Source organism: Cryptomeria japonica, chromosome 6, assembly GCF_030272615.1.
Source record: "Cryptomeria japonica chromosome 6, Sugi_1.0, whole genome shotgun sequence".
Lineage (NCBI taxonomy): Eukaryota > Viridiplantae > Streptophyta > Pinopsida > Cupressales > Cupressaceae > Cryptomeria > Cryptomeria japonica.
In genome coordinates, this window is record NC_081410.1 from 126,036,657 (window position 1) to 126,064,124 (window position 27,468).

The following is a 27,468-nucleotide window of genomic DNA, read 5'->3' on the forward strand; positions in this document are numbered from 1 at the left end:
ATGGACTTATCTCTGTGAGTACTGTTATAACACTACTCACCATATGTCGATTCAGATGACACCCTTCATGGCATTGTATGGGTATGAGGCACCTAGTTTCCTTGATTTACTACAGAGTGATAGTAGAGTGCCAAGTGCTGCGAATCTGTTATAGGAGAATCACGACATTATGAGGGCTCTTAAGGAGAATATTCAGAAAGCACAAAACCGGTAGAAGCAGTATGTGGATCAGAAGAGGGTTGAGTGATCCTTTGAGGTAGGGGATATGGTGTATTTGATGCTACAGCCCTATCACCAATCCACTCTAAGGAAGTGTGGTGCAGAGAAACTCAAGCCACACTGCTATGGTCCTTTCAGGATTGTCAGACGAGTGGGTGGGGTGGCTTATAAGTTTGATTTACCATCTGACAGCAAAGTGCATAATGTTTTTCACATGTCACGCCTCAAGAAGGCGTTAGGACATCATGTTGTTCCTTCTGCAGTTCTACCACCCCTGGGTGATGAAGGGAAGTTGATCCTAATTCCTGAGGCCATCTTGGATTTCAGAGAGAGACAATTACGGAGATAGTTCATCAAGGAATATCTGATTAAGTGGAAGGATTTGCCGATGGAGGATGCTACCTAGGAAGGTGAAGATATTCTGCAACATCCAGAGTTGAGATTGCTTGAGGACAAGCAATTTCAGGAAGGGCAGACTATGATGTTCCCTCCTAATTAGACATTAGTTACTTAGCAAGAATAGCCTATCAATGACCCTTGTAGGCTAATGGGGTTGGATAGAGGGTCCTTTGAGGCAAAGACCTAGTCAGTGAATGGGTTACTTTCTACTCTAGAGCTCAGTAGTTTCAGATTTGGCATTGTATGGATTTTAGGGCTCAATTTATCATACTTACTATTTATAGTAAGTCAGGGGAAGATTGAGAGGGACCCTTACTACTTTTAGTAAGGCAATCAGGTGCACAGTGGATACAATGATTGACCCCCTAGTTCAGACGGGATTGAGAAATAATGAATATTAAAGGAGTTATTAATGTTTAGATGGCCTAAATGATATTTAATTATTAAAAGGAGATTTAATAAGTTATAACTTAATGTTATAATTTGAGGGTCAAGTCATCATTAAAAGGGGGCCATAATATTATTTGTTTGGATGCCTAAGCCAAGGGGATTAATATAAAAATATCAATGTGCAAACTTATGTATATTAAATGCCAATTAAATGCTTTTTTTTGAGAAGTTCGATTTCATGAAGAGATATAAAGTTTGCCAAGGAGAAATCGAACTCATTCTTTTGGCATTTGACAAACTTATTTCATGAATTTGTTGAGCATTGGAGAACAGGGATGAGGGTTTCTACAAATCTAGAGCTTTTTCAACATTGGAGAGCATAGCTTCTTCATTGTAGCAGCTTTTTGAGGTTGTGAAATATCATCTGAAGACTGCTAATCAGTTGGCTTCATTCAGAAGTCAAATTTGTGCATATTGGAGGAATAAATTTCAGAATTTTCAATCAGATTCAGGAGCCGGGCAGAAGAAGAATCATAAGGCTAAGAATCCGTAATTATTGGCACATTTTCTAAGTCTATACAGCCTACTTTTTGCAGCCATAATATGTAGCAAGGGAGGCGCCATTGTCTGGAGGGCGATTTTGTTTGAGGAGGGCATAAAAAATTGCAAGAAAATTAGTGAGGAGGTGCTAGGCCTTGGAGAACACATTGGCATCAATTTTGGAGGCTTACACTGCAGATTTTGGAAGAACTGATTCAACTTGAGGCTGCTTTTTACCAGCAGAAGTCCAGAATATATATGTTCAACCTTTATCGGGTATGCAAATGTGTATAAAGATTCAAGATATAATTTAATAAAGAAAATATATAGTTTCTGCAATTGTTACCTCCTGTATCTATTTAGTTTTCAGATTTAAGTATTTCTATCTTTCATTTGCATTGCTTTTTATATCAAAAACACAAAAAAGATCAAAATAAAAAAAAAAAAAACCCAAAAAACTTCAGTAGAGGACTTGGGATCTTCACACAAGAGGCCAAAGATTTGATAAGCAGATTTGGATCTTGGTACATCTGATTCCCTAGATTCACATACCTAAGAGTCCAAGGTTTCACAGGATGGCCATACAAACTTCCAAGATATCCAACAAATAAAATGGTACTACTAGAAGTCATCGGATAGCTAAACACATATGAGAAAATCCAAAGAGGCAAGAAGAAGGTTGAAATTTCTTTTCCCTTGTTCATTCGAAAGATGTTAGAATCATGTCCATCAACATAGGCAGCCGATAAGGCAGATGTGGATATGCAATGGCATCCATTCTCCTTTTACCGATCAAGGTCCAAATTTGATCCCCATCACCATATTGGGACGATAAACAAAAGGAAGTATAGACACATAGTTGATCTTGAGAATTTTTGGGCCAATGCAGCTGATGAATATGAAATAAGGAGAATGTGGTTCAAGATATCAGTAAGCATGATCATGTAATGTTCCCACTTTGAAATAGAATTTAATAATAAAAGCATCCAACAACATCACAATGGATTGGATCAGATCAGAACTCTTATTAAGTTACAGGCACTAGCATCTTGGTTCCTGGTGGTATGCATGGGGATGTGTTGAATATGTATGCTTAATTTATGAATCCAGATAATGTTGTTATGTAGAATTTAGTAGTAATATTAATATAGACTGCAATATGTATGGCAGTCATACTTGATTTCATATATATTCATAATACATGAGAAGTTAGTATACTTATGGTCTGAATCATGTTATTACTGTCAGTATTTAAGAAGGGATTGAGTTGTTTCCAAGAGGGGCAGTCTAAATCCAGCCAATAGGATGATTCCCAAGATAGGGTAGGGATCAACGTCCCAGAAACCTTGAGGACATAGTCCCAAGATAGGGTAAGGCCTTGTATCTTTAAACTTTGAGGAAGCCAATTGAGTATGGTATCTAAGCACTTGGCAAGATAGTCATCTCCTCCTTCCTTTAAACTGGAGTAGTAACAAGGATTGAACTTTGCATTAAGAATTATGGATGATACAATTAATTATCTAATAATAGAATTAATTGCCTAGTATGGTGGATTGACAATTTATTCATGAATAATTGATAAATTATTTAAAACTATGGAATATCAATGATTTGATTTATGTTAAGGAAAGAGCTAAAAATAGAGTTGTCTCCTAATCAATTTAGTTGAAGTCATAAGTATATTAAAATAAATTAATTATTGTTATAATAGGTGTAAACTTAGTAGGGGACATTGCAGATTAGAACAATTTAACTTTTCCCCATAGCAAATCAGTTGGAGGATGATGGAAATTTCATCCAGCTACTCTATGAAGAAGAAAAAGATAAACCTCTTACCACAACAAATTGGTCTGGACCTGAGCTTTCAGATTTGGATACATTGATGAGGCCAATCATGAAATTCACTAAATGGTGGGTGGATCAGAAAATTCACAAACTGAAGGAGAAGAATATTGCCTTCACCTATGATTTAATGGGAAGCATGGATTCTTGTTCTTCCGATGAGGATGAAGTGACTCACGATGCTGAGAAACCAAAAAGTGGAAATTTTTAAGAAAAGGAAGGATACAACAGAGAGTTCACTAAGGCCAAGAAGAAAGAAGACTTCAAATAAGGTAGTTATATGTAAGAAACAAAGAGAAAACAATGCATCTTCTTCTACTAGCACTTTTTTGGTTGGAGAAGTTGGCTAATCCACAGATAGGAACAAAGCTCCAATTGCAGGTGATCTAGAAATTGAGATGGAAATTCCTCCTCCAATTTGTGAAGAACCAAATAAAAAACCAAATGAAGAACCAATTCAGCAGGAAATTGTTCCTGACGGCCTTGATATTCTAGTAATAGTAATGGATGAGGAATTGGAGAATACATAAGTTGATATCTTGGAAGGAGATTTTCAAGAGGGAATGATTTCCGCACTTAGGGGAATTGAAAGAAGTGAAGGGAATCGGAGAAATGAAGAAGATGATGACATTGAACAGCCAACAATACCAGATTGGTTACTAGCAAGAATGAAAAGGAAAGCCATTGTAGAAGTCCAACCAGTGGATTGCAAAAGTTGCAAACAAGGCCATCAAATTTGTGGAAGAACTAGCACAGGTCTATGGTTGGATCTCTTCATTCATATATAGAATCCAGAAGCTGAATTTTGGGAAGACTTTCAAAATGTGCAAGAAAAGAGAATTCCATGTTTGAAAGTGTTGAAAAGAAATCCTGAGCATGACTTGGTCAATGGAAATGTAATTGATGCCGGAACATCATATGACTTCAACACATGGTATCAGGCCTTGGTGGCTAGAGGAGAAGTCATGGAGAAGATGAAGATTGATGGTGGCAGAATAGAAGAAATAATCAAAGTTGTCCAAGGTAGTGTCTTCATCATAGTTTCCAATGTGCTTGAGCAGAAAATAGTTTGAGATAGGGACTTGGATGTAGAGAACTTGAAAGCCAAAGTTCAAAGCAACTTCTTCACTTTTGCAAATCCAATCCAGAAACAACATTCCAGAAAGGCATCCTCATTCCTGTCCATTGAGGATGGTTTTCGAAAACTAGAAATAGATTGGATAGCCACTTTTGCCACATGTCAAGATGAAATGGTGTAATGTCCCCACCTTTTTAGCATCTCAGTGGAGTTCTTAGCCTTTACATTCTCCGAAGGCTAAGTGGAGAAATAAGGAGAAATTGATTAAATTAATTTCTTATTAAGTCATTAAATAAAATAAAATAAAAAAATGTGACTTTATATTTAATTAATTTAATTAAAAGTGACTTAAGTGATTTATTTAAATATTTTAATGTTATTATAAAGTTATAAAGTAACTTTATAATAATAAAGTCACTTTAATATTATAATGTGTGAATATGTCTTTAATCCCACATTGGCCAAAAAAGTGTTCGAGCTCTCATAAGAAAGAATAAAAAGGGACTTAAGAGCTCATTTTATATTATCCATCCAAAGAATTGATATTTGTTTGTTATGAACTTGGGAGAAGAAGCCAAGGGTTTCTGATTCAGTCAACCATTGGAGAGCGACAATTCTTCAGTGTTGCAACCATTTGAGGTGGTGAAATATCCACTGAATTTGGCATTTCAGGAGAGCTTCATTCTGGAGTTCTATTTGGGCTTTAAAAAGAAGGGAAGACATCTAGGGTATGCAGATTTTCGAATATATATCAATTGCAAACCTACAGTTTCATTTGGCAGCCATTAAAAATCAGAATTGAAGCAATCATTTCAAGATACAATTGCTGCTATAGTACCCGCGCTATAGTAGACGCTACAGTAACCGCGCTACAGTAGACGCTACAGTAACCGCGCTACAGTAGACGCTACAGTACTCGTGCTACAGTAATCCGTGAATAGTGAAACGCTACAGTGGCGTGAATAGTGACGTGCTACAGTACTAAGAAATCAGGCATTTAATTGGCAAATTATTTGTCGCTACAGCAGGAACGCGTTTAATTGGCAATCCATTGAAGAGTGGAGACCATCATTTGCAGCAAGCATTTTACATATCAGGTTCTCTAATTTTGCTGTCATAAGTTTTGGAAATTACATGTTATACCTTTGTAACTATTTGGTGTGAGAATAACTAATAAAAACTTCATTATGCTGCTGCCACATAATTTCTAGTTTGCATGCCAAGTGTTTGATGATTTGTCAAGCCGCTGTAGTTGTTATTTTTAGTTACTTATATGCATGTTAAAAATCAAAATCAAGTGGCATATCATTTCTATGACTTTGTTAGTCAATCTTTCATGGTTAGAGGCATTCAAAACATTAATTGCAGTGTACAAGACCCAAACAATACAAACAGAAAACTCATAATAGCAAGTACAGACTTTGCAAGACAAGTGTTTGACAAAATTCCCAAGGGTAGAAATCAATGATTTAAGGGCAAAGTTAGTAAGGGTTCTTACAAATGGACCGATGGAATACAAGATTGACATACTACCCAAGTGTCCCAATGGAAGAGGTTGACCCCATAGTGACCAAGTTCATTGAATCTGCTGCCAAAGAAAAGGATAAGGGACGCCTGCTTCTAGAAGAGAGTTGGATTTATTAGTTGTTTATTTCTCATTGGTCCATTTTGGATAACTATATTAGCTTGCCTTTTTTAGTATTTGATGTTTTAATCTTGGCCATTGATCTTAGATCAATCTTGGTCATTGCTTTGTAATGGGGTGCCTATATAAACCCTCCTCTTCTCATTTGCAAAGAGAGAGATTTCAGAGAAATTGTTGTAATGATACTTCTTAAGTAATAGACATAATTCATTGTTCAAAATGTTGGTGAATCTTCGTCTACTTTTGCAAGCTAGCATGGTGTCTTGGCTCTCATTGGAATAGGTTTTTTTTCCAAGTTGACAGATTGAATGAAGGTTTTGATAAAACTGCTTACTGTGGAGTTAATGTGTTCATACTTTTTATTATTGGATAATTTTCAATTATTTTGCAAAGTTAGCCTAAACCCCTAAATGAAAACTTGACTTCTATTGCTATATCCATTGTTCAAAAATGTTGGTGACTATCAATGATATGAAAATCTTTTGAATTCCTTAGAAGATAGCACCATTCTTGTGTATTTGTTGAATTCGGCGAAACAAGAATTGTTTCAAATTCCACTTTTACAATTTTTGTCTCTAGAGTTCATAGGATTAGCTTAGGATTAGAATTATCTTCCTAAACCATCACCCTTTTTCCTTTTTTTTCCAAGTCTTGGTAGAAGTAGGATTGAAAAGAACTTATTGCAAAATTATTTCAAAAAAAAAAAGTCAGTAATCAGCAAAATCTTTAGATCAGTTAGCTCCTTAAACAATTATGTAAGTCCCCCTTGAGATTATCTTAAAATCACAACGAACCAACTGAGACTATCCGTATGAATTTGGGAACTTTAGAGTCGTCTTTGTTATCACACAGTTCGGCTATTTAGCACATAGAAGATTTTGATCAAGAGAGAATAGGATATCTCTAGGTATTTTATTCTGAGTTGAGTGTGCATAAAAAACACACCAACAGGTACCCATTTGCAATGGGGCGATGTGTGAAAACATCACAACAGGTTCCTATACATCACTTCTATTGAGTAGTGTATTACCAAATAGACTTACAAACTCCTATCTTCTGGAAAAGTTTATAACTTATAAGCATATATGCATTAAAGTAACTACAAAGAGAGATTAATTTGATCATTATGTTGAAATACAAACAAATTTTATGGAATATATCAGATTAAGGTACTTAAATCAGCTTCAGGTGTCTTTATTCAAACCTGGGCACCTGCAGGATTTCATATTATCAACAACAACAGAGATGAACACTTCAACATTGCAATTAGATCTAAATATATATAGATTAGTTCACAAGTGTTTAACCTTCAATTATTTAAGTCAGTTACTAAGTCTCTATTCCACACTATAAAGTATTGGCAAAAGATCTATTATTCAGTCTACGTATGCAACAAAACGTGAACTTGATTCTATAGTTTGCTTATGTTATAATTACTAGACTAAAGATAAAATGAATAGAGATATTAGCATCTCCTGTTCTATGTTATTTCCCTGTAAGACTTAGTTTCATTTTTTGTTAGGAGAAGACCAATCCATAGGTGGTGGATTATTATCAACAAATAGTCTAATACACCAGTTTGTCAGCACTTATGGTCTTCATGAGGTTGTGTTTAAGGATTATTTTGGGGAGCTCCCACTATGTTTCCCTCTCATCTGGTAATACTGATGTACATGAGTAGTTAAGTATATAATATTATAATGTGTCAAGTTTCTATTCTCACTCTGTATATTTCTCCTTGATTTGTCTGTGAATATTAATCCATATCTCCTAGATACATTTCTTTGAAAGTTCTTCAGAATGCATTTTTCATTTCATAATTAGTTAGAAATGCATTTTCTCAAAAGAAATTTATTCAATAATGGCTAGAAGAAAACTATATAAGATAAAAGATAACCATGGAAGAATGAAATAAAAAGGACAGACTCTCCTCTTCCTGGTTCTTTACACAAAGAAGAACAGGAAAGAATGCAAATGTAAAGGAGACATACCTTCAGCTGTTCCAGCAGAACAAAAAAAATTGAACTTTCCTCTTTTGACAATTTGGCTTTTATATTTTCATAAAGTGTTTCATCACTAATTTCCAGTTCCAGATTTTCTATTTCCCTTTGCATCTTCTCAAGTTGATCTTTTGCTGCTATCATGACCTCACTACTGACATAATTACCAAAACTTTGCTCAATTAATGCCCGGGCTTCTTCCAACGTGCGCCCCATATGAACTGCATTGCTCCCATTAGGATGCTGATCATTGGGAGTCAATCTTTTAGCCTGTAAACACACAAATTTTGTGTTAAGGGAGAAAAAAAAGTAATCATCAAAATGTCCACTTCAATAAACTAATTATAGAAGTAAACTGTCTGAGTTCAAAACCTTCTAGTTCTAACTTATAACTACATACCGATAGAAGATTTAGAACCATTCCATATGAAGCAGAAAATTGTGAAACAAGTGGATCAGGACCAGCAAAAAGAAGTTTGCAACATTCCTCTGCTCCTTCAAATGGAGTTTGAACAAGAACCACATGCCCCTCCTTGTCAATACCTCTTCTTCCAGCTCTGCCAGCCATCTGAAGAAGTGCATTTGAACTTAACAGGGAGTGTCCATTGTCTCCCCTCTTGCTAACAGATGAAAGAACAGTTGTCCTCGCAGGCATATTTATGCCTGCAGCAAGTGTCTCAGTTGCAAAAACAACTTTAATTAGACCCTGCTGAAATAGTTCTTCAATGAAAGACTTCCAAAGTGGCAAGCATCCTGCATGATGAGCAGCAACGCCTTGCAGAAGATACATTACAGCATTCTCCCTCACAGCTTCTGGATACTGTGCCTGAAATTCCTTCAATGCTGAATCAACCTTGAGTTGCTCCTCATCATTAAGAAGCCCAGAATCTTCAAGGTATTGAACAGCATCATCACAACCCTTTCTGCTAAACACAAACCAAATAGAAGGAAGCATGTCCCTGGTCCTAAGATGCATCAAGGTATCACTGACAAGGGGAACCTGGCGAAATGAAGAACAAGCTAATTCAAGAACATAAAATGAACTTCAAACTCGCCTGCTTTATATTCACTGCAAAATGCATTTAGCATAAAAATGGAGCATCATTCCTCAGAATTCCAAGAAAATGCTCTACACTGAAAAATATTTGATAAAATTCATTTTTTTACATTCACCTATAATGATAATCATTAATTCTGGAATTTTCCTTACACTTGTTTTTAATCATGTATTGCAAGTTATAACTTGACTAAATTTATTATTTATAAGTTTACCAAATAAGCTGACTGACCTTTGTACATTAGTTTATGTTAACCTGACAGGATTCTTCCAATTTTCTATAATAAACTGAATTTATTCAAACTATTAACTTTTAGAAAATTATAAATGTCTTTTGAGTGTAAGTGATTCAAAGGAGTAAATTTTCGAAATTCAACAATATTTCCAATAACTACAACTTGCATGATTTAAGAAAGTCAATTCTGCAAGATAATATTTCCACTCCCTTTTCATGGCAAGCGTGGGTAAACATAATACTAAGTTCCTTCAATTACAATTATAATCACACACTCTGATGCTGACCATAAATTTAAAACAACAAAAACATGTGCTTGGCTCATACTTGTGATCGGCGGATAGTTTTTATATCTTCCTCTGACAACTCTGAAATGTCTCCATGACTAGCACTCTCCTTATGATATCTCCTTTTCTCTGCCTTCCTACCTTTAAGTCTTTTAGTCCCATCATCATATGAGAACAAACTATTTTTCTGCAAAAATCTTGTAATTGATAGGCTCCTGTATTAATCGTAACAACGGAATCAGCCAATGATTAAAATGCATGTACAGACTCAAAGATTTCCATAATAAAAAGTGTCAAGGAGAAGCACATGGGGGAAGAAAATATTATAATAAATTTTATAACACTGAAAATGGTAATGATGTATCCTCTTCATATGCTCTGAAAAGTAAAAGCACAATTGCAGTTTCGTTAAAATGTTTATGTATACAAAAGGTTCTGGATATTGATTGGACAAGATAACCATTTAAACATTCCAAATTACCAAGAGCTATCTTGCAAAGTGACCCAAAAACTGCTCTTAGAAAGCATGATATAGATGCCTTAAAATTAGACAGAAGGGACGGTCAATGAACATAGGCACAGGGCATTGTCTTTGACTCATTGATAGACATATGGTCCGCCATGCCCAGAGAAATATCAAGTGAATCATTTTGTTGATAATCCTAAGGGCCTCAACCATAAATTAGAGGTGTGAAATCCACTATCTAGCTTAAAACTGTGAAAAAATCTTTTTCTAAGATCCTTCAGGTAGAAACTCAAAAGAAAGTAAAATGTGATGCCCCCAAAAAGTCTCTATCAAGTGTTGTTAATATTCAGAAAGCTCCTTCTATTATCTTTATAATGAAGTACAAACATTTACAAGATGACAATCAATGATTTACAAGCATTCTTGAATGTCGTAATAAATGATGCAATTGGAATATATAAGTTATCAAATATCAGTGGCAAGAATCAAAATCTGCATAAAAGCTCGGATAACAAATAAAAGGGAGTAACAAAGGCAATGGTGAAATGAAATTATAATTTATTTATATTAACAATGCAGAAAAAAATTAATAAAGACTAATTTCTTAAGTCTTAAAGTAATTAAGATTTATGGACAACAATGCATGAAGAAGCTGTCTTAAAGAAAGCGATTATATAAGGCAAACATGTATAGAACATAATCAAGACATATTGCCAGCCAAGTAAACAGTGACCTGGCAGAATCCAAAAGTAAATAAGGCCACATGTAGATGGTAAGCAGCATCAAGTTGAAGGCAAGGATATTATTAGTTATCAATAAATAGAAGGTAAGCAACAGCAACTTGTACTTTAATTAATGACACCGATTACCATAGTCAAAATAATACACTAATCGATATCTTCTGGAAGAGACATGAGTTTGGGTGACTAATGACAGTGCTCACAACTTATAACTAATCAATATTCTAAAGGACATTAAACATGACTCTTGGAGACACCATCCACTTGCAATGTATAAGATAACATCAAATGTATTCCATTAAGCATCAGATCACTTCAATTATTATTTTTCTTATTCATATAATCTGTTGATGTGTTTTTCATGCACATGCGAACATAGAATAAAAGACCAAGGTATCTTATCCTCTCTTGAACAAAGTTTCCCCGAATGCTGAAGATTTCGCCGAAGGATCAATCAAGGCAAATCCAAGGTTCTTGTATGTAGGTTCTCTACTTGTGGATAAGCTCTTGCAGTATGTGTGATTATGCTGGAATCACAAGGGGACTTACATTCGAATGACTGAGTGTCTGATTTGCTGGAACTCAAGTCCTATCTACTAGCTGGAAGATAAAGAAATGTCAAAAGATACAGAGCTCAGAAAGTCTACTCTAAGACCTAGAATGCGAGAAGATGGATGAACGACTAGGTGGATTCCTACTGGGCTAGGTCTTACCATCAAACTGAACAATTCGACACCAGCTCAGTGCGATCTTTTAGGAAAGTTTTGAAGATGTTCAAATCATCACTGTCAAACACTGATCATCATTGAAGTTAATGCATGAACAATAGATGTGTAACAACTCGAGATTAAGCTCATTCGATGCCAGTTGACCACGCAGGGCGCCCTTACAATCAGTAAGAGGCTAGTGGTTTGGACTAGGCGGGTTCGACGCGAGTACATTCAACAATTTTTCTCCATTCAATCTAATTATCTACCATCTAAAATTGAAGAATCAACAAGAAACCATGCATATTGCAAGAAAGAACACATTTCACCTTAACTTCAATGAAAATAGAGTTCATTTACAATTTAGGCAACAATTTCTTGCTTTCTCCTCCTAATCTACTCTAATTGCTATTCTATTTGCTATTAATCATTAGCTATTCTAACCTATATGAACTAACTATTAACTATTAACCCTTACAAATGAAGAGTCCGAGCTTTATATAGGGAGCTCTTTACAATTCAATGGCTCTGATTGATTTACAATCAATGGCTAGGGTTACAAAATGAAAACCCTAATTAGGGTTTGTTACAACAAACTCCTTTAGCCAATGAGAAAATTACATTCCATAAGTGTGGACCAATAAATGTCAGGGGTAGGTGCCTCGAAGTTTGTGCCATCACTGGTGAGTCAGGTACATTCAATCTGGACATGTTGAGGTGGACCTATCCAACTAGAGGAATAGTGACTGGGATGCCACCTTGTCTTGTGTTTGTGCCTTGGTTGATCCTCCTCTGTATCAAGTTTTCTTTCTCTAGTAGCTCACCTCGCCTTAAAGTGTTTATAAGATCTTTCTTCTTAACATGTTGTGGTTTCTTCATGTGGTAGAATGAGGTCTTGAGGATAGCTTGCAACTCCTCGAACACTTGAAGTATTCCAATGCTTTAGAAGCACCTTGAGTCCTCCTCCATGCCTTTGAAGTGTCCTCGATAATGATGAAACTTGAAGAGGTCGCCCTTGTCCTGGCCTGGTCTCCCTCGAACTTGATTTTGTTGAACTGCAAAACAAACAAAAGATGATTAAGTATACATAATATATTCATTCTAACATAGCATTTCTTACCTTAAATCATCAACAAGGAGGCATTAGAATGAAATTCAGTCAAGATCCTCTCCAGGGACAGGCGCTATAGTGAAATCTGCTCTAGACCCTCTCCAGGGACAGGCCCTATAATAAAATTCGCTCAGGACCCTTTCCAGGGCCAGGCCCTATAAGACTTTCGCTCTGGACCCTTTGGAAGGGTCAAGAGCGAAATTCATGATTTGCTTGTTTTTCCTCACTTAGCTTCATTTTTCATCCCTTAAGTCATTAAGAACAAATCTTTGGGCTTCAAAATTGTTTGGGAATGCACTAGCTTGTAGATTGGAGCAAAGAATAGTGTCATATGAAGAAATTCGCTCTGGACCCTTTGGAAGGGTCAGGAGCGATTCTCTTGTTTTAGGTTGAACTCCATCTTCTTCTTACCTTGCTTTGCCATGATTCTCACCTTTGGATTCTTCTCTCATGAAGAGAACACTTGTTCGATTCTCAAGAAGGCCTGAAAGGAGAAAATTGCTCTAGACCATGGCCAAGGACAAGACCTATTTAGAATTTCGCTCTGGACACTTTGGAAGGGTCAGGAGCGAAATTCAAGATTTAGCTCAAAATCTTCACTTTTGATGGTCACAAGCTATTCAAATACATGCCTAGGGACATCTTCAAGTCTAAATCACCTTGGTCAGCCTTTGGCTTAACACAAATTTGGAAGAAAAAGGATATTTTGAGAATTTCACTCTAGACCTTTGGAAGGGTCAGGAGCGAAATTCAAGTTTTAGACTTGATCCTTCATTTCCTTAACTTTAATTCATCTTGCAAGGCAAAAATACATCACTCCACCCTCAACCACGCCATAAGAGCCAATTTTTTGACTCCACACAAGGAGTAAATAGGTGGTTTGAGAAATTTCGCTCTAGACCCTTTGGAAGGGTCAAGAGCGAAATTCATATTTCTAGACAAAATCTTCCATCTCCTTTACTTTCAATCACTTCCTAAGGCAAGAGTACATCAGTCTACCCCCACTATGTCGAAGGAACAAGGATTTTGGTCTAAACAAGGAAGAAAATAGTGTCTAGGGAGAATTTCACTCTAGACCCTTTGGAAGGGTTAGGAGCGAAATTCTTGTTTTAGGTTGATTTCACACTTCTTCCATTCAATCCACCTTCAAACTTGATCAAACTCACCTCTTCTTACCACAATAAAGTCTACTTGCCATCCACTTAGCTCAAAATCCTCACTTTTCAATGTCTTAGGCAAGACAGAGGGTCAAATTGAGGATTTCGCTCTAGACCCTTTGGAAGGGTCAGGAGCGAAATTCCTAGTTTGGGTTGATTTTCACTACTCCATCGCCTCAATTCACCTTTCAAAGGTGAAAACACATCACAGTCTTTCCAACAATGGTTAGAAGTCCAAAAAACTTGGCCATAACAAGGAGGAATATAGAGGCAATGAGAATTTCGCTCTGGACCCTTTGGAAGGGTTAGGAGCGAAATTGGTGAATTGGGCTAGAATTTCTCATTTTTTCCTCAACTTTGCCCTTTGACTTGGTTGTTAGATCGTTCCTTCATCTTTTCAGGTCGATTCACCTTCAAGGTGATATCATTTCAATGTTTTTGATGACAATTTAGGTCTTTTCCAAGGATTTCGCTATGGACCCTTTGGAAGGGTTAGGAGCGAAATTTCTCCTCTAGGCCTCAAATTTTGACCTTTTCATCAAATCTCCAAGTCCAGACTTGTCCAAGGTGTCCCCAAAGGATAAATAGGTTAGCTACTCATCAATCAATGCCCAAGACTTCATCACTCATCAATTTGACATATCCGAGACCTTCAAAGATGATATTCACTCACAAGGCTTCACTGACCTCCTCAAACTTAGACATGACATAACCTAGCAACAAGAGCAAAACTTGACTTGGGGAAGGCTTTTAAAGAAACCCTTACTTGGAGCATCCACTGACTCACCCTAGCTCAAGAAGAGCTTGCTATCTTAGCAATCCCTCTGGCAACACTCAAAATGCAAAGGCTAATAGACAAGAACCTAAAAGACCTAGAAAACAAACCCCAGAAAGCAAAAAAGTAGGGGTCTCCATTTGCAATGGGGCAATGTGTGAAATGGTCACAACACAATCCCACGAGATACTTAATAAGGAGCAATATCAATATCATAGCAGATCAACGAGATAAGCATTGATCATAGTCATTCATAACTACATATTCGCAGTGCTCAAGGAGCTATATTGCAGCCAAGGAGGGTGGTACCGATCCATCATCATTTGTGCCCTCCAAGTTGGGTTTGGGCCATACATCCTATCCTTGAATTGCTAGATGTCGATGTGCCCAAAATCTGTATCCCCGACATTCTTCCACTTACTCAGAATTTTAGACTCCCGCAACACTCCTTGGTATTCGTACTTCATTTTATTTGAAGTGAACACAGTTATATTGAGAGGGGGGCTGAATCAGTACAACAATGAATTTTACCAATTTAAACTTTATTAATCATAATAGAATTGATGTCAAACATATGCAATATTTTGTATCACTTTTGTCAGGTTGTGCTTGTAGTCTTTTCCTTGTGTTAAAGAGCTAGTGTTGCTTTTGGCTTCATTCCTTGGCAATTGTTTCCTTCAAGGGCCTCTTCTATAGCCAAGTTGGTACCCACGATCTCATGAGTGTTTACCTCAACTCATAAATTAAAGAAGCTATTCCTCGTTGAGTGAGGAAATTCCTCCTTGCTAGTTTACTTGCCTTAGAGTTTCCTTTCTCTATATTGCCATAGCAACAACTAGGTGTCAAGTCAAAACCAAGACCTTGAACTCAAAAGGATTCAAATACGTGAGGAAGTCTAGATCCCACTCTTCAAAGAGTTTCATGTTGCTTGGCCATAGGTGTTGAAGCAAACTTCAGACTGAGGACTATGTTTGGATTCGGGTTTAAGTTTGAGTCCTTTGCGAAGTCCCTTGGCAAGCTGCAAAAGTAAAAATGGACTTAGGACTTGAGATCAAGTCTCAATTGCGCACAAAGTCCCAAATCCCATCTGGTGAAAAGTATTAGGTGGTTTGTGTAGTGGGTCACAAAGACCGGGTTGGGTTAGGAACTCAAAACCAAGGTTCCAAGTCCCAATGTTAGTCCAAGAATCACGAGTGAGTATTGGAGCTTCACATCATACTACAAGTTGTAGAGGGCAAAGGGAACCAAAGACTTGGGAACAAGTCCCAAGTCCACAAAGAAGTGTTTGGTGTTGTGGGGCACAAAGTGTGTGTGGAACCTCAGCCTTGGAACAATGTAATGTCTCCTTCCTAGGTGACAAGCAGTTGAGCAGGGATTGGCCTATCATCAGGTTCTCGTAGGCTAGTGGAGTGGAAAGGGGACCCATACTGAGGTTTGTGGAGATACATAGGGGCTTTATAAGCCATTCTGGATAGTCTGAGGCAATTTCCTAAATTTTAGGAGGGTTCCTATTTTTTGGGGATTGACTGGGAGTTGACCAAAATGCATCAGGAGACCTCAAGGATCATTCTGGAGACTTTGGTTGTGATTCCTATTTTTCAGGAGTGGACTGTCAATCTGCCAGCTATTTTTAGATATCACCGGGATGGCATGTACATCATCAATTTTCAGTTCGGGGTGGCCAGTGTAATGTCCCCATTTTTCCTAGCTTTTTATGAAGATTTAGCCTTTTGGCTAAGTGGAGAGATAAGGAGAAATTAATTAAATTAATTTCTTATAAAAATTAAAAAGTGACTTTATATTTAATGAATTTAATTAAATAGTGACTAAAGTATAAAATTAAAATAAATAAAGTCACTTAATAAATAATAAAGTGTACCTACCCTCGTCTAGAAGAATCTCATAATGGGTTATGAAAAGGATAAATAGAAGAGGGTGATGATTGATCAGGAGGTGGGGGAGATTGTTTGGATATGATAACATGACTGATGCATTGCATTGGTCAAATCTCTGAGGACGCAAACCTTCAGCAGATTGGATAGAAGGGCTGGACAAAACCCTAGTTCTTCATTTGGAGTAGGTTCGTGACGGAATCTACATGGGTGCCTAATTTGTGAAGTCTTCTCTCGAAGACAAATTTGCATTAGAGTGGGAAACATTTTCAGTCTTCCAATTGGAGCTCATCCAATTTGAGCTCATTCAAGTTATTGTTGCTGCCATGGTCGAGTGAATTCATGACATTTTCAGTTTATCAGATCTAGGGCCCATGGTGCATCGATTTGCATAGGAGTGTGGCGATCTTATTAAGAAACATATGGAAGTAATCTTGAGAGTTTGCTGATGAAAATCTCCAGGTCAGACAAGTTCGAATTTCATCCCCTATTCCACGATTTTGGACCAGATTTCATCATTAAGGCATCGAACATTCCTTAAGAGGTCATCTATAATGTTGAGCAAGGTGAGGCGATTCTTCTAGGAATAATTTGAAGGAGTTCTGGGAAAGATTCAGCCACCAATCAGAATTATATCAGAGTTGTGTTCAGACTGCCCATGCCCACGATTTAGCCTATACCTCATCAAGGAAACTTTAAACTATATATCTAAGACAGGCGCTTTGAAGGAGAAGGAAGGGCGACTCTTTTAGAGAAAATTCGAAGAGAGATCAACCACCATTGAGGGCATATCAGGGAGTTCGGGTCTGACTGTGCATGATTTCGATTTTGCCCAAATATATTATAAGGAGCATCAAAAGATAAATTGAAGACTAGCGACCTGATGTAAGGAGAGAGGCGCTACATTCAATGCCAATTTGGAGGCGAATTGGCTGCCAGATCATTGTGATCTCAGTCTGATTTCCACAGTGGCAGGGGCGGTCCATAAACAAAGTTCGATTTAGCACCTTCAAGGGGGATAGTGCATGGACATTGCTTTCTTCTTCATCGAATTGTCTTCTGGTTCATATCCATCATTTCATTCCTTTGATCATGTAATAATGGGTCATGGCTGCCTTGTGTATTCAGACTAGTTGGATGTGATGGGCTGTTACTAAGTAGTCTTGAGTTATTGTAACTAGTCTTCCAATCTGCATTGTTAAAGACATTTGAAATTCAATAATGAAGCTGATGGGTTGTTGTATGTGTTTTCTGAGGACCATGTGCCAACTGCTTGATATAATGACAGTGAACTAAACATCTTGATTTTGAGTCAAATTGGTGATTGAACATCATAATCAGATCATATATGCAATCTCAGCTATTGTGCTTTCATTTTTAGTCATTTGTAGTTGATATTTTATGAGAATTTATGAGATGGTTCACCTCGATACCAAATTGAAAATAAACTGAGACAGCAGTCCACATCACACGCAGATTTGACAGCAAATATCTCCTTCGTTTCAGTCATCATTTGGACAGCGGATATTACAGCCAGGTGATGAGGTTTGAATAAAAATTAAATGTTAAAGTGTTGACTTTAATATTTAATTAAATAAAATAAAGTGATTAATAATGTCACTTTATAATAAATAATAAAAGGACCCCATGTCCTAGCAGCATAACGTTGTTTTAAAAAGGTGGTCATTGAGGGGTACTAGCCCATGAATAAAAACAATTTAATAATTGCATAATGGGCCTAAAATGCAACGCCACTTTTGAGGAGACATTGTTTTATTTAAATGACTTTATTGATTTTATAAAAAGGCCCCAAGGTGGATGCCCAACCTTGAGGAGGAATTATTTTATAAAATAAACTTTAATAAAGTATGCAAGAAACCCTAGTTAGGGTGTTTCACTTTAGAGGTCAATAAAGTGACATGAGGAGGCATCTTTTTGGCATTCTATTATCCATTTTTATAACAGCAAATTGCATTTGAGCTCTAAGGAAGGGTTTCAACAGCAGATCAACCTTCTAGGAACAAAAACTCCCATGGAGAATCATGAATTGGACGGAAACCCAATTCACCATTGAGGGGAATCTACACAGGGTTCCCATTTGGGCCTCATTGGATGAATGTTTATGCAGATTTGGTGTCATCATTAAAGGAAAATCAGGAACTTTTGTAATAGCATGTAATGTCCCCTTTATAGCACATATTGTATGAGGTTGTCATTAGCCTAGATAGTTTTAGTTGCAAGCGATTCTGAGGTGTTTTGGTGTGTTTTTGGGATACTTACTATTTATAGTAAGTCAGTTGGGTCAGGTTTGGATCGACAGAGAAGTTGTGAATAATATCCTATTGATGAAAGTGTTGATTTTGACTAGAGATTTTAATAGTCACTTGCGATTATTAATTTATTTAACAATAAAGTTAAGTTATTACATTAAATTAAATATTTAACTTTATTAATGTGGGAACTTGTTGACGTGTCTAAAGTCACATTGCTGCAAACTCCATACGGCCAACATAGAATAGAATGAACTCGCTGAGTATCCTATCCTCTCTTGCGATAAGGAAATCCCTAATGCCATTTCTGACATTTGATCAAAGGGGACAACCTCAAGGTTTCATTTGTCAGGTCTTGACTGCGGGATTACTTAGTGGTTTGATATGTTTTTTGTTGGAAACACAAGGGGGACTTATAGTGAAATGGGCAATTGCTGGATGAGTTCCCCAAAACTTTAATTGTCTTGCTTATCGAATGGTTTCAATTGGGTTGATATTGTTTTCAGTAGGACTGCGGATTCTCTTGGTAAAAAAAAGAGGGAAAAAGAGGGATAGGGAGAAAGAGGTATAGAAAATATAAATTTTAACTAAGATAGCAAATTCAGTAAACAGACAGACACTTCCAAATAACTAGATGAAGCATTACCAGCCATTTAAGCACAATACTTGCATCAATCTAGTGTGATCTTCAAGGGAAAATTGAATTTTCATGCTATTAAATACAACATCAGAACTTTGACATTCATTCAGTGAGCATTCGATAACCGAACTAAGCCTATGAAAGGTTCAGATTAACCATGCAGAAGGAAAGACAATCAGCCATTCCCTAATGGTATGAACAGCGAAGATTCTATCAGATGTTTACTTAGAAAATGCTATATAAAGGAAAGAAGCATAACTGAAAATTCTAGATTAATGAAGAAGGAGACCATGCACCCACAAGGAAACTTGAAACAGTCTTAACTTTGCATTAAATCCTGTAAATTTCGCCAGAGCTTCAGCAACAATCCAAGAACTTCTTACAAAATAAGGGAAAACCAGTCCCTTAAATAGGCTTCAAAAATGGATAAATGGCCAAGATTTAATCTAAACAAATGGCCAAGATTCATCCATACAAAAAGAGTACCCATACCCATAAATGGAGGGTAAATATCAGCAACTACCCCAAAGGGAGTAATAACTACCCCAAAAGGTAATTAGAACTTATCCAAAATAATCCAAAAAGGTGCATACGCATAAAGTTTTACATTTAGTTGACTTGGAAGTCAAATATGACCCTTTGGCCAAAAGGTGCATTCTCAAGATTTAAAAGGAAAAAGCACTTTTAGGAGAGCACTTTTTCTTTTTCAGCTTCACACCCCTTTTCCAAAAATTCATCCTCACCATGCAAATACTCTTGCCAAAGGTCCTGACCCGCTGTACGTTCTTTACGAACATATTCTTGGAACTTGATGCATAATTGGAATAGCAAACTGAATGGAGGCATAGGAGGATGGCGTATTTTATATTGCATGCCCTCAAGGTACTGGTCCACGTGCTTCAAACCATCTTTCCAGCTGGAACGATTACGCTCAAAGCATAACATGTCTGAATGGAATTGACCAGCAAAACTCAGGTCCTTAGCGGAATAGGTGATCCTATCCGTCCCTAGTCTTTCTTCCCAGTCTGGTTGTATCATGTCATTTGACAGGTCATTTCGCCACCCCAAAACCATTGATCGAAGGATCGTCTTGCCGAGTTTCTGCATGCCTTTCAGAATTGCCTCGCATGCATCGTTTTCTTTATCAATGATTTCTCTTGTGTCATTCTTCATGGTGATAGTCCAGTACCATTCCTTAAGAGTGCTGATGTTATAAGGATCTATGATGGTGGACAACGTAGGAATCTGTGCATGGGTCCAGAAGAGAGCTCTCATGAGGGGAAGAGTAGTGGCAGCCACTTCATGCATTCTAAGGGATTCCCTCTTTACCTCTAATAGCCGGACCAGGGTGGTCTCTCAATGGTGAGCCATCTTTTTTACTTTTTCGAGGATTCGTTCTCCCCTCCCTTTGATGCCTTGTATCCATTCTCTAACGGCCCTTGCAGTATCCCGTACTCCTTCAAATTTTGTTGTGGTCCTTTGTGCCAATGCCGTTGGGGGAATGTGGGATTTGGAAGCATTGTGTAATGGTCTCAGGAGCTGATCGATGTGGGTCTCCTCTGTCCTTTGATCTCCTTCAAAGGTAGAGTCATCTTTAGTAGCATTGTGGAGCAGCAATTCATGGCGGCTCTGTTGGGTAGGTTCATGTACTTCAATCCCCTGAATGGATGGAATCTCTCCTTCCTCAATTTGGTTACCCGGCTCGGCCGATTCAATGACTCTTAGCTTAGCGTCTAGCATGTCGGGTACAGGAGGGTCATCAACTCCAAATGCATCAATATCGCTCTGGGAAGGCAGAGCAGGTATATAATCTAGTTCTACTACATCGTCGGACGAACTGGGGTCCTTTGACAATGAAGTGACCTCTGGTCTCCTAATGGGAATCTTTTCCCTTCTTGTTCTCTTGGATGTCCGAGTTCCTCTGCTGGCTTTAGCCTTCTTCCTTTTCTCGGGCTTTTCAATTTCTTCCCTAGGTGCACTAGAAGTTCCCTCATCTTCGGAGGATTGAGAATCAAGGCTACCCATTAAGTGGTAAGTGAACTGGACTCCTTCATGAATTAGTCGCTCAATTTGCTGATGCAACCATTGGTCTATATATCTTCCTGGGGCTGCCATGACTGCCTCAAAATCAGTGATTGGATCTTGCGACCAATCAACACCCGGCAAAAGATGTCTTACTGCCTCAAATTCCCGGACCGACAGACAATTTCCCGAACCTGTGAGTTGATCTGGGACCCGACAATATTCATAGAGTCGCATTTGCTGCACACTCAGCCTTGAATATTCACGCCTTCGGACCTCATAGTCATCAGAGCAGTTTTTCCAATAATCTTCAACTGATTCCTTTGCTCTATACCGCCTACCATAGGCTCTGTTGGTTGAAAATTTTGTACACTTGGGGGAAATATACAAAATTGTGGTTTCAACCACAGCACATGAGTAAAAACTCTCCTAATTAAGGGAAGGCTCCCCCTATCTAATTAAAACTGAAATAAAAACAGGATGGGACAACAATCTTCCTTCTTTCTTCAAGAAAGACAATATCCTTTTCTCTTCACAGAAAAGGATAGCGATTGAAAACGAACAACAGTAACTACTTTCAAGTGAAATGAGAGAAAGGAAATGAAGTTTCCTGAAAGCGCAAAGACTTCCGTCACTTCCTTCGGGACAGGACAACAATATCAAGTTCAAAGACTTGACTATTGGAAGTCCTATCTACCCTTTGCTATACTAAATTTTACAACGGATAAAAGATAACAGCTCAAAGACTGGAATAATTTATTCTTTTAACACAAAGACAAGAACTAATACAAGCTCAAAGACTTGCTGCTATTTCTTATCAAACAGTAATTTTCCTCAAGAATAGACGCAAGCTCAAAGACTTGCTGCTCCTTCAAGAGAGTTTCCTATTTTAATTAATCTTCTCTACTTGCAGCTCAAAGACTTCAAATCAGATTGGACTAAGCTCCTTTAGAAACACTTTGCATAGAAGAAATAAAAGATTCAAACCCAAACATGTAGCTCAAAGACTCAAAACTTGAGTAATCCTTCTTTCTTATTCTTCAAAACCTTCAATTCACATACATAAGCTCAAAGACTTCTTGCTGTAAATTTGGCAGAGTTTTTGCTTGCTTTCAAAAAGATAAATATTACAATAGACTTCTCCAGTATTTATAGAAGAGGAGCCTTGAGAAAAAGGTGGGAGGATCCTAACTAACTTGAGAGATTCTCTCAACCACCAAGACTCATTCAATAACTAACTGAGACTTCATTAACTAACTAAGAGTTACTCCAACTAACTAAGACTTATTCCAACTACAGTCCTAATCGGACACAACTTGTAGTTGTCTTACATGTAATTACAAAAGTGCAAGTAATGTGTAACTTGCATTTTACAAAAAATATTTTTACATGTAACTTGTCAAAACGAAATTACAAATGCATAACTAAAACTATTCCATGTGTCTAAAGACACGACTCTAACTACATCATCCTTTGTCTTTGATGATCTTCATGTCGCTTCAGGATGCTAGAACTTGAAGTATTCTAGATTGGTAAAGACATCTTGAACCGGAACGGAAACTTGCATCCTTGTCTTCTTGCTTGGGGTAATACTAACTTTTCAAGAGGGAACGGGCTGCCTTCCTCTTTTCATGTCATGACCATCTTTGTCTTGAAAGCATTCTATGCTCTCAACCATGAATTGTTGTTGTATCTCTTCTTTGTATCATCCTTCATTCTTGAAATCTTCTTGCAAAATAAGGCCCATGCCTTAATCCATTGATTTGGTAGATCGTGTGTGCAAACCGGACTGACAAGGGAAGGGATAAATTGATGCGAAAATGGGCTCACAAGTGAATTTCGGGTTTTGGAAGCTGCATTACATGTGTGGGAAAAACAAGAGCATTAACTTGCAAATGTGGGAACAAACATGCAACTTCATATGTGTAATGGGTAACTACAAGTTTGCACTTGTAATTGGTCCTTTAAAACTCATTTTCAAGTGTTTTTTGAGTGCATTTTGGACCAATTTCGGGTTCTGGATGGCTGACTGCAAGTAGACTTTAAATGGGGAAAATGAATGAAGGTGTGAAATGAGTGGATGAATTGGTATGTACGGATGAGGGAATTGGAAGCGGATAGGTAAAAATGAATTTCAAGAAGATCACTTGGAACTTTGCCAATGCAAAAATGGGAAGAACTTTCAACTTGCAACCCGGATTTCAAAAAAAAGATGGTTAAATCTTTTATCCGTAAGGGAAGAACAATGATTTTCATCCAACTTGTAATCGGAATTTAAAATCCCGAATACAAGTAAAGAGGGAAAATGGGGAAGAACAATGCAATTCTAAAATTGCTTTACAAAAGGGAAAATCTCTCTCACAAAATCTGATTTTTGGGGAAGAACCAACCATTTACAAATTTACAACTAGAAAGAAAAAAAAAACAAGAAAACAAGAAAAAAGAAACAAGAAGAAAATAAATCTTACCTTGCTCCAATGTGAAAATGCCTCTCCAAAAGATAATCAATCTTTGAAATAAAGAAGAATATCTCTTAAAAAGAAATTAACCGTATTCCAAAACCCTAGCCACGTTTTTGAAAAAATGGCAAAAACTGAAAAACGTGGCAGCAAATGCATGAGAAATGGCATGGAAAATGGCCAAGACTCTTTCTAACCTCAATACCTTAGCATACCAAGCCAAAACGATTCATAACATTGCTGATTCGTGGCATTTTTAATGAAGAAAAACGTGGTTTTTTAGCAAAAACGTGTTTGCTGTTATAAACCTAAAAACCAGCAAACTTAACCTCCATGTGGCGTGAAAGGTGTCTAAAAATGCATGGAAATAGGAAGGAATCCAAAACGCCTTCTATCTCCCAAAAAATCTCCACAAAAATTTGCTAAAAATCTTCAAAAAACATGTTTTTCCTTGCAATTCGGGTTTTTTGGAACAAATAGCAAGTTTAAAATGTATGAAACAATGAAAATCGGGTTTTTTGGAGGATATGACAAGTTTAAAATTTCACTTTTTCAACATGTTAGGCAAAATCGGGATTTTTTGGCCGAATAGCAAGTTTAAAATGTCAAAAATGCACTTTATGAGCAAAATCGGGTTTTTTGGACCAAAGTGCAAGTTTTAAATTGTCACTTTTTCACTTACAAGGCAAAATCGGGTTTTTTGGAGCAAATTGCAAGTTTTAAATACTTGTAAATGGGAAATAAAATCCCTACAACAAGTTATACTTGCTTGCACATATGTAATGGGGATTTAAAATCCCTATTACATGCAAAAACCATTAAAGTAGGGGTTTTTTCACCAAACTGCAAGTTTACTTGCACATATGTAATGGGGATTTAAAATCCCTATTACATGTGAAAACCATTAAAGTAGGGGTTTTTTCACCAAACTGCAAGTTTACTTGCAGTTGAGCCAAAAAATCCCTATTTTAACTAAAAATGACCAAAAAACAATAAAAAGATAAAAACAACAAAGGGGAAATTTAAAATAAATTACAAGTAACATATTTGAAATAAAAGTGCACATGTAATTGGTCAAAAATTCCCCTACAAAGACCAAAACAATGAATATCATTAAAACTTGCAGTTTGAAGAAAATTCTCCACCTGCAGTTGGGGTTTTAAAACCCGACTGAAGGAAAGACATAGCAAACGAACCCAGAATTTGATGAAATTCGAAACGTAGTTCGAGGATGGACTGAGGATTAAGCCAGTCCAAGGATTAGTCAAAATTCTGCCTCGGGAAGCGTGCCATAGAGTAATTTTTTTCATTTTTTCACAAAAATTTCATGTAATGGTCCTTTATTTTTGAAAACAAAAATGAGGACAACAGGCTCTCTTTGCCAGATTGTCGTGATCGAAGCATTTCCTTGGAAAATGCTCCTGTAGGCCATAGGAGGCCAACTCTGCGAAGGATTCCTCTGCTTGGGTGGGGGTCTTTAGATGGACATCTTGGTTGCCTATAATCATAGGGAATGCGAATCCAACCTGCTTGTTGTCTTTGAGTAAGATGCCGACTGGATGTGACTGCCTTGCGACCTCCATAAGAACTATCTTGTCGGTTGGATACCGTGGAAGCCGGAGAGGAGCACCATCAAAGCCAGCTATCCATATATAGGAGAACCTTGGGAACTGGATGAACCAAGCTCCGTATCTCTGTACTAGAATAGTAGCTTGCTCTGAGAGCCTTATGTGTAATCCTCCCTGCATTAGCCTGACCAGGCGCATTGTGAAGGCGTCATTGACGCGCTCATATTGGCCAATTGCATAAGTCGGGCTGCTCTTTTCTCTTTGAGCTATATCTTGCTAGTGAAGCTATGGGTAACAATCATATACTTTTACTTGATCAGGTCCATTCCCAATTTCACCTTTCATTATTAAACCTGGCAGTCGCTGGTTCCTGGCGAACATATAGACCAAATAAGAGGTCATAGTGAAGTACTTCTTAGTCTTGAGTTCAATTAGCTGAGTGTGGATGTTGTCGCTTATAATCTAGGCCCAGTCAAACTTGGACTTCCCAGCGAAGACTTGCTTTGTGAAATAAAACATCCACTCTTCATTGGATTTGGGAAGTCCCATAACCCTGTTGAGCAATGTGACCATGTCCCCATGCTCATTGTGAAAGTCACTTCTTGGGGTCTTTTTCCCAATTCTAACGCTTGGAGGTCTTCTCTCCTTGCACCACTCTTCATCGATCAATGTTCTGCATCTAGCAGGATTCATATCATACGCCCCCTGCGCTTCGTCTATAGTCGTGGTTGTGGGATTGTTTGGGAAGGGAATGTCGAATGCGTCACCAATGGCTTCAAGAGTGAAATTAGCGAGGACCATGTCCTCGAGGAGCACCAACCTAGAATCTGGTTGGTAATGTCGAGCAGCCTCTACTACTAACTCATAGTTTTGCACTGCTGGGGGAAATCCTGCTGCTTGGGCGATGCCACTTTCCGTCATCTGCCTAGGCCAAACGTAGGCATTAGGGGAGAAGACTCGGCTCCTGAAATCTTGGATATCGATATGGCCTAGGTTAGTATCACCGACATTGTCCCAGACACTGAACTTTTGACTCTCTCAATCCCCCTCTTTGATACTGGTACTTCATCCTTTCGACTCGGCGAGGGATATCTGATTTCGATGCTCGCGATGTCTCGACTGTAGCAGGCGTCTTTGATGATTCTACTACTGATTTAGGCATTTATCCTACACAGTCGGACACGGATTACGAGGCGATAAAAGGAAGTAAAGCAGGTTAGACACAGGATATACCAGCATACAAGGATTAATTCAAAAATTGAATTGGAAACATCATGATTTCGTTAGCTAAAAGCTTGATTGATTTAAACATGAATAGTTATGAAGCTTTCGACTGTGGATTTATACTTAGGCATTTTCAGGATCAATTTTCAAAAATGGACAAAGCTTGAGAAATTTTCCTAAGTTTGAAAATGCAATTTCTGGTTAAATCTTAGGAGTAAATTATGATTTTGATTCCTTTGCATGACACCTTATAAACGGAAAGATGCGATTTTCAAGATTTAAGCATTTTAATCAATTTTTTGCACAGACATCCATCCAATTTGTAAATATTTCAAATGATTGAAAGAGGTAGAGCGTACTTACTTGGTGAAATGAATGGCGAGAAATTGCACGATTTGCCTTGCAAGAACGGATGGGAGAGTTCTTGGCGATATGGGTGATTTGCTTCAGCAATTTCCAACCTTGGGCGTTTTGTGAAAGCTCCTACCTCCACACTTCTGCATTGTTGCTACTTAGTGAGATTTTCGCGAATGGAAAGGGGAGGTTTCCGCAATTTTGAATTTCAATGGTCATCTTCAATCTAAAAAAATGCGACTTACGCCTTATTGGAAAATTCGGGGTTTTTAAAACCTTTGCAAGTTTACAAATTTACAATTTCGCCATGGCCGCCGAACTTCAACATTCCTGGAGGATTTGAAAACTTAGAAACCCAAACACTTTGCAATAATCGTGATCCACGGAGCTT

At 37.5% G+C, this 27,468-nt stretch overlaps 1 protein-coding gene across 1 annotated transcript in view; it reads right to left on the reverse strand.

Annotated features, from left to right (window-relative positions):
* Positions 1-27,468, reverse strand: part of LOC131040442 (DExH-box ATP-dependent RNA helicase DExH15 chloroplastic) — a 214,516-nt gene that overhangs the window by 107,248 nt on the left and 79,800 nt on the right. Inside the window, exons 6-8 of the mRNA XM_057973365.2 lie at positions 9,733-9,907; positions 8,514-9,113; positions 8,105-8,383 (exon numbers count right to left, since the gene is read on the reverse strand). Coding sequence (XP_057829348.2) covers positions 8,105-8,383; positions 8,514-9,113; positions 9,733-9,907 — 1,054 coding nt within the window. The remainder of the gene's footprint in view (positions 1-8,104; positions 8,384-8,513; positions 9,114-9,732; positions 9,908-27,468) is intronic.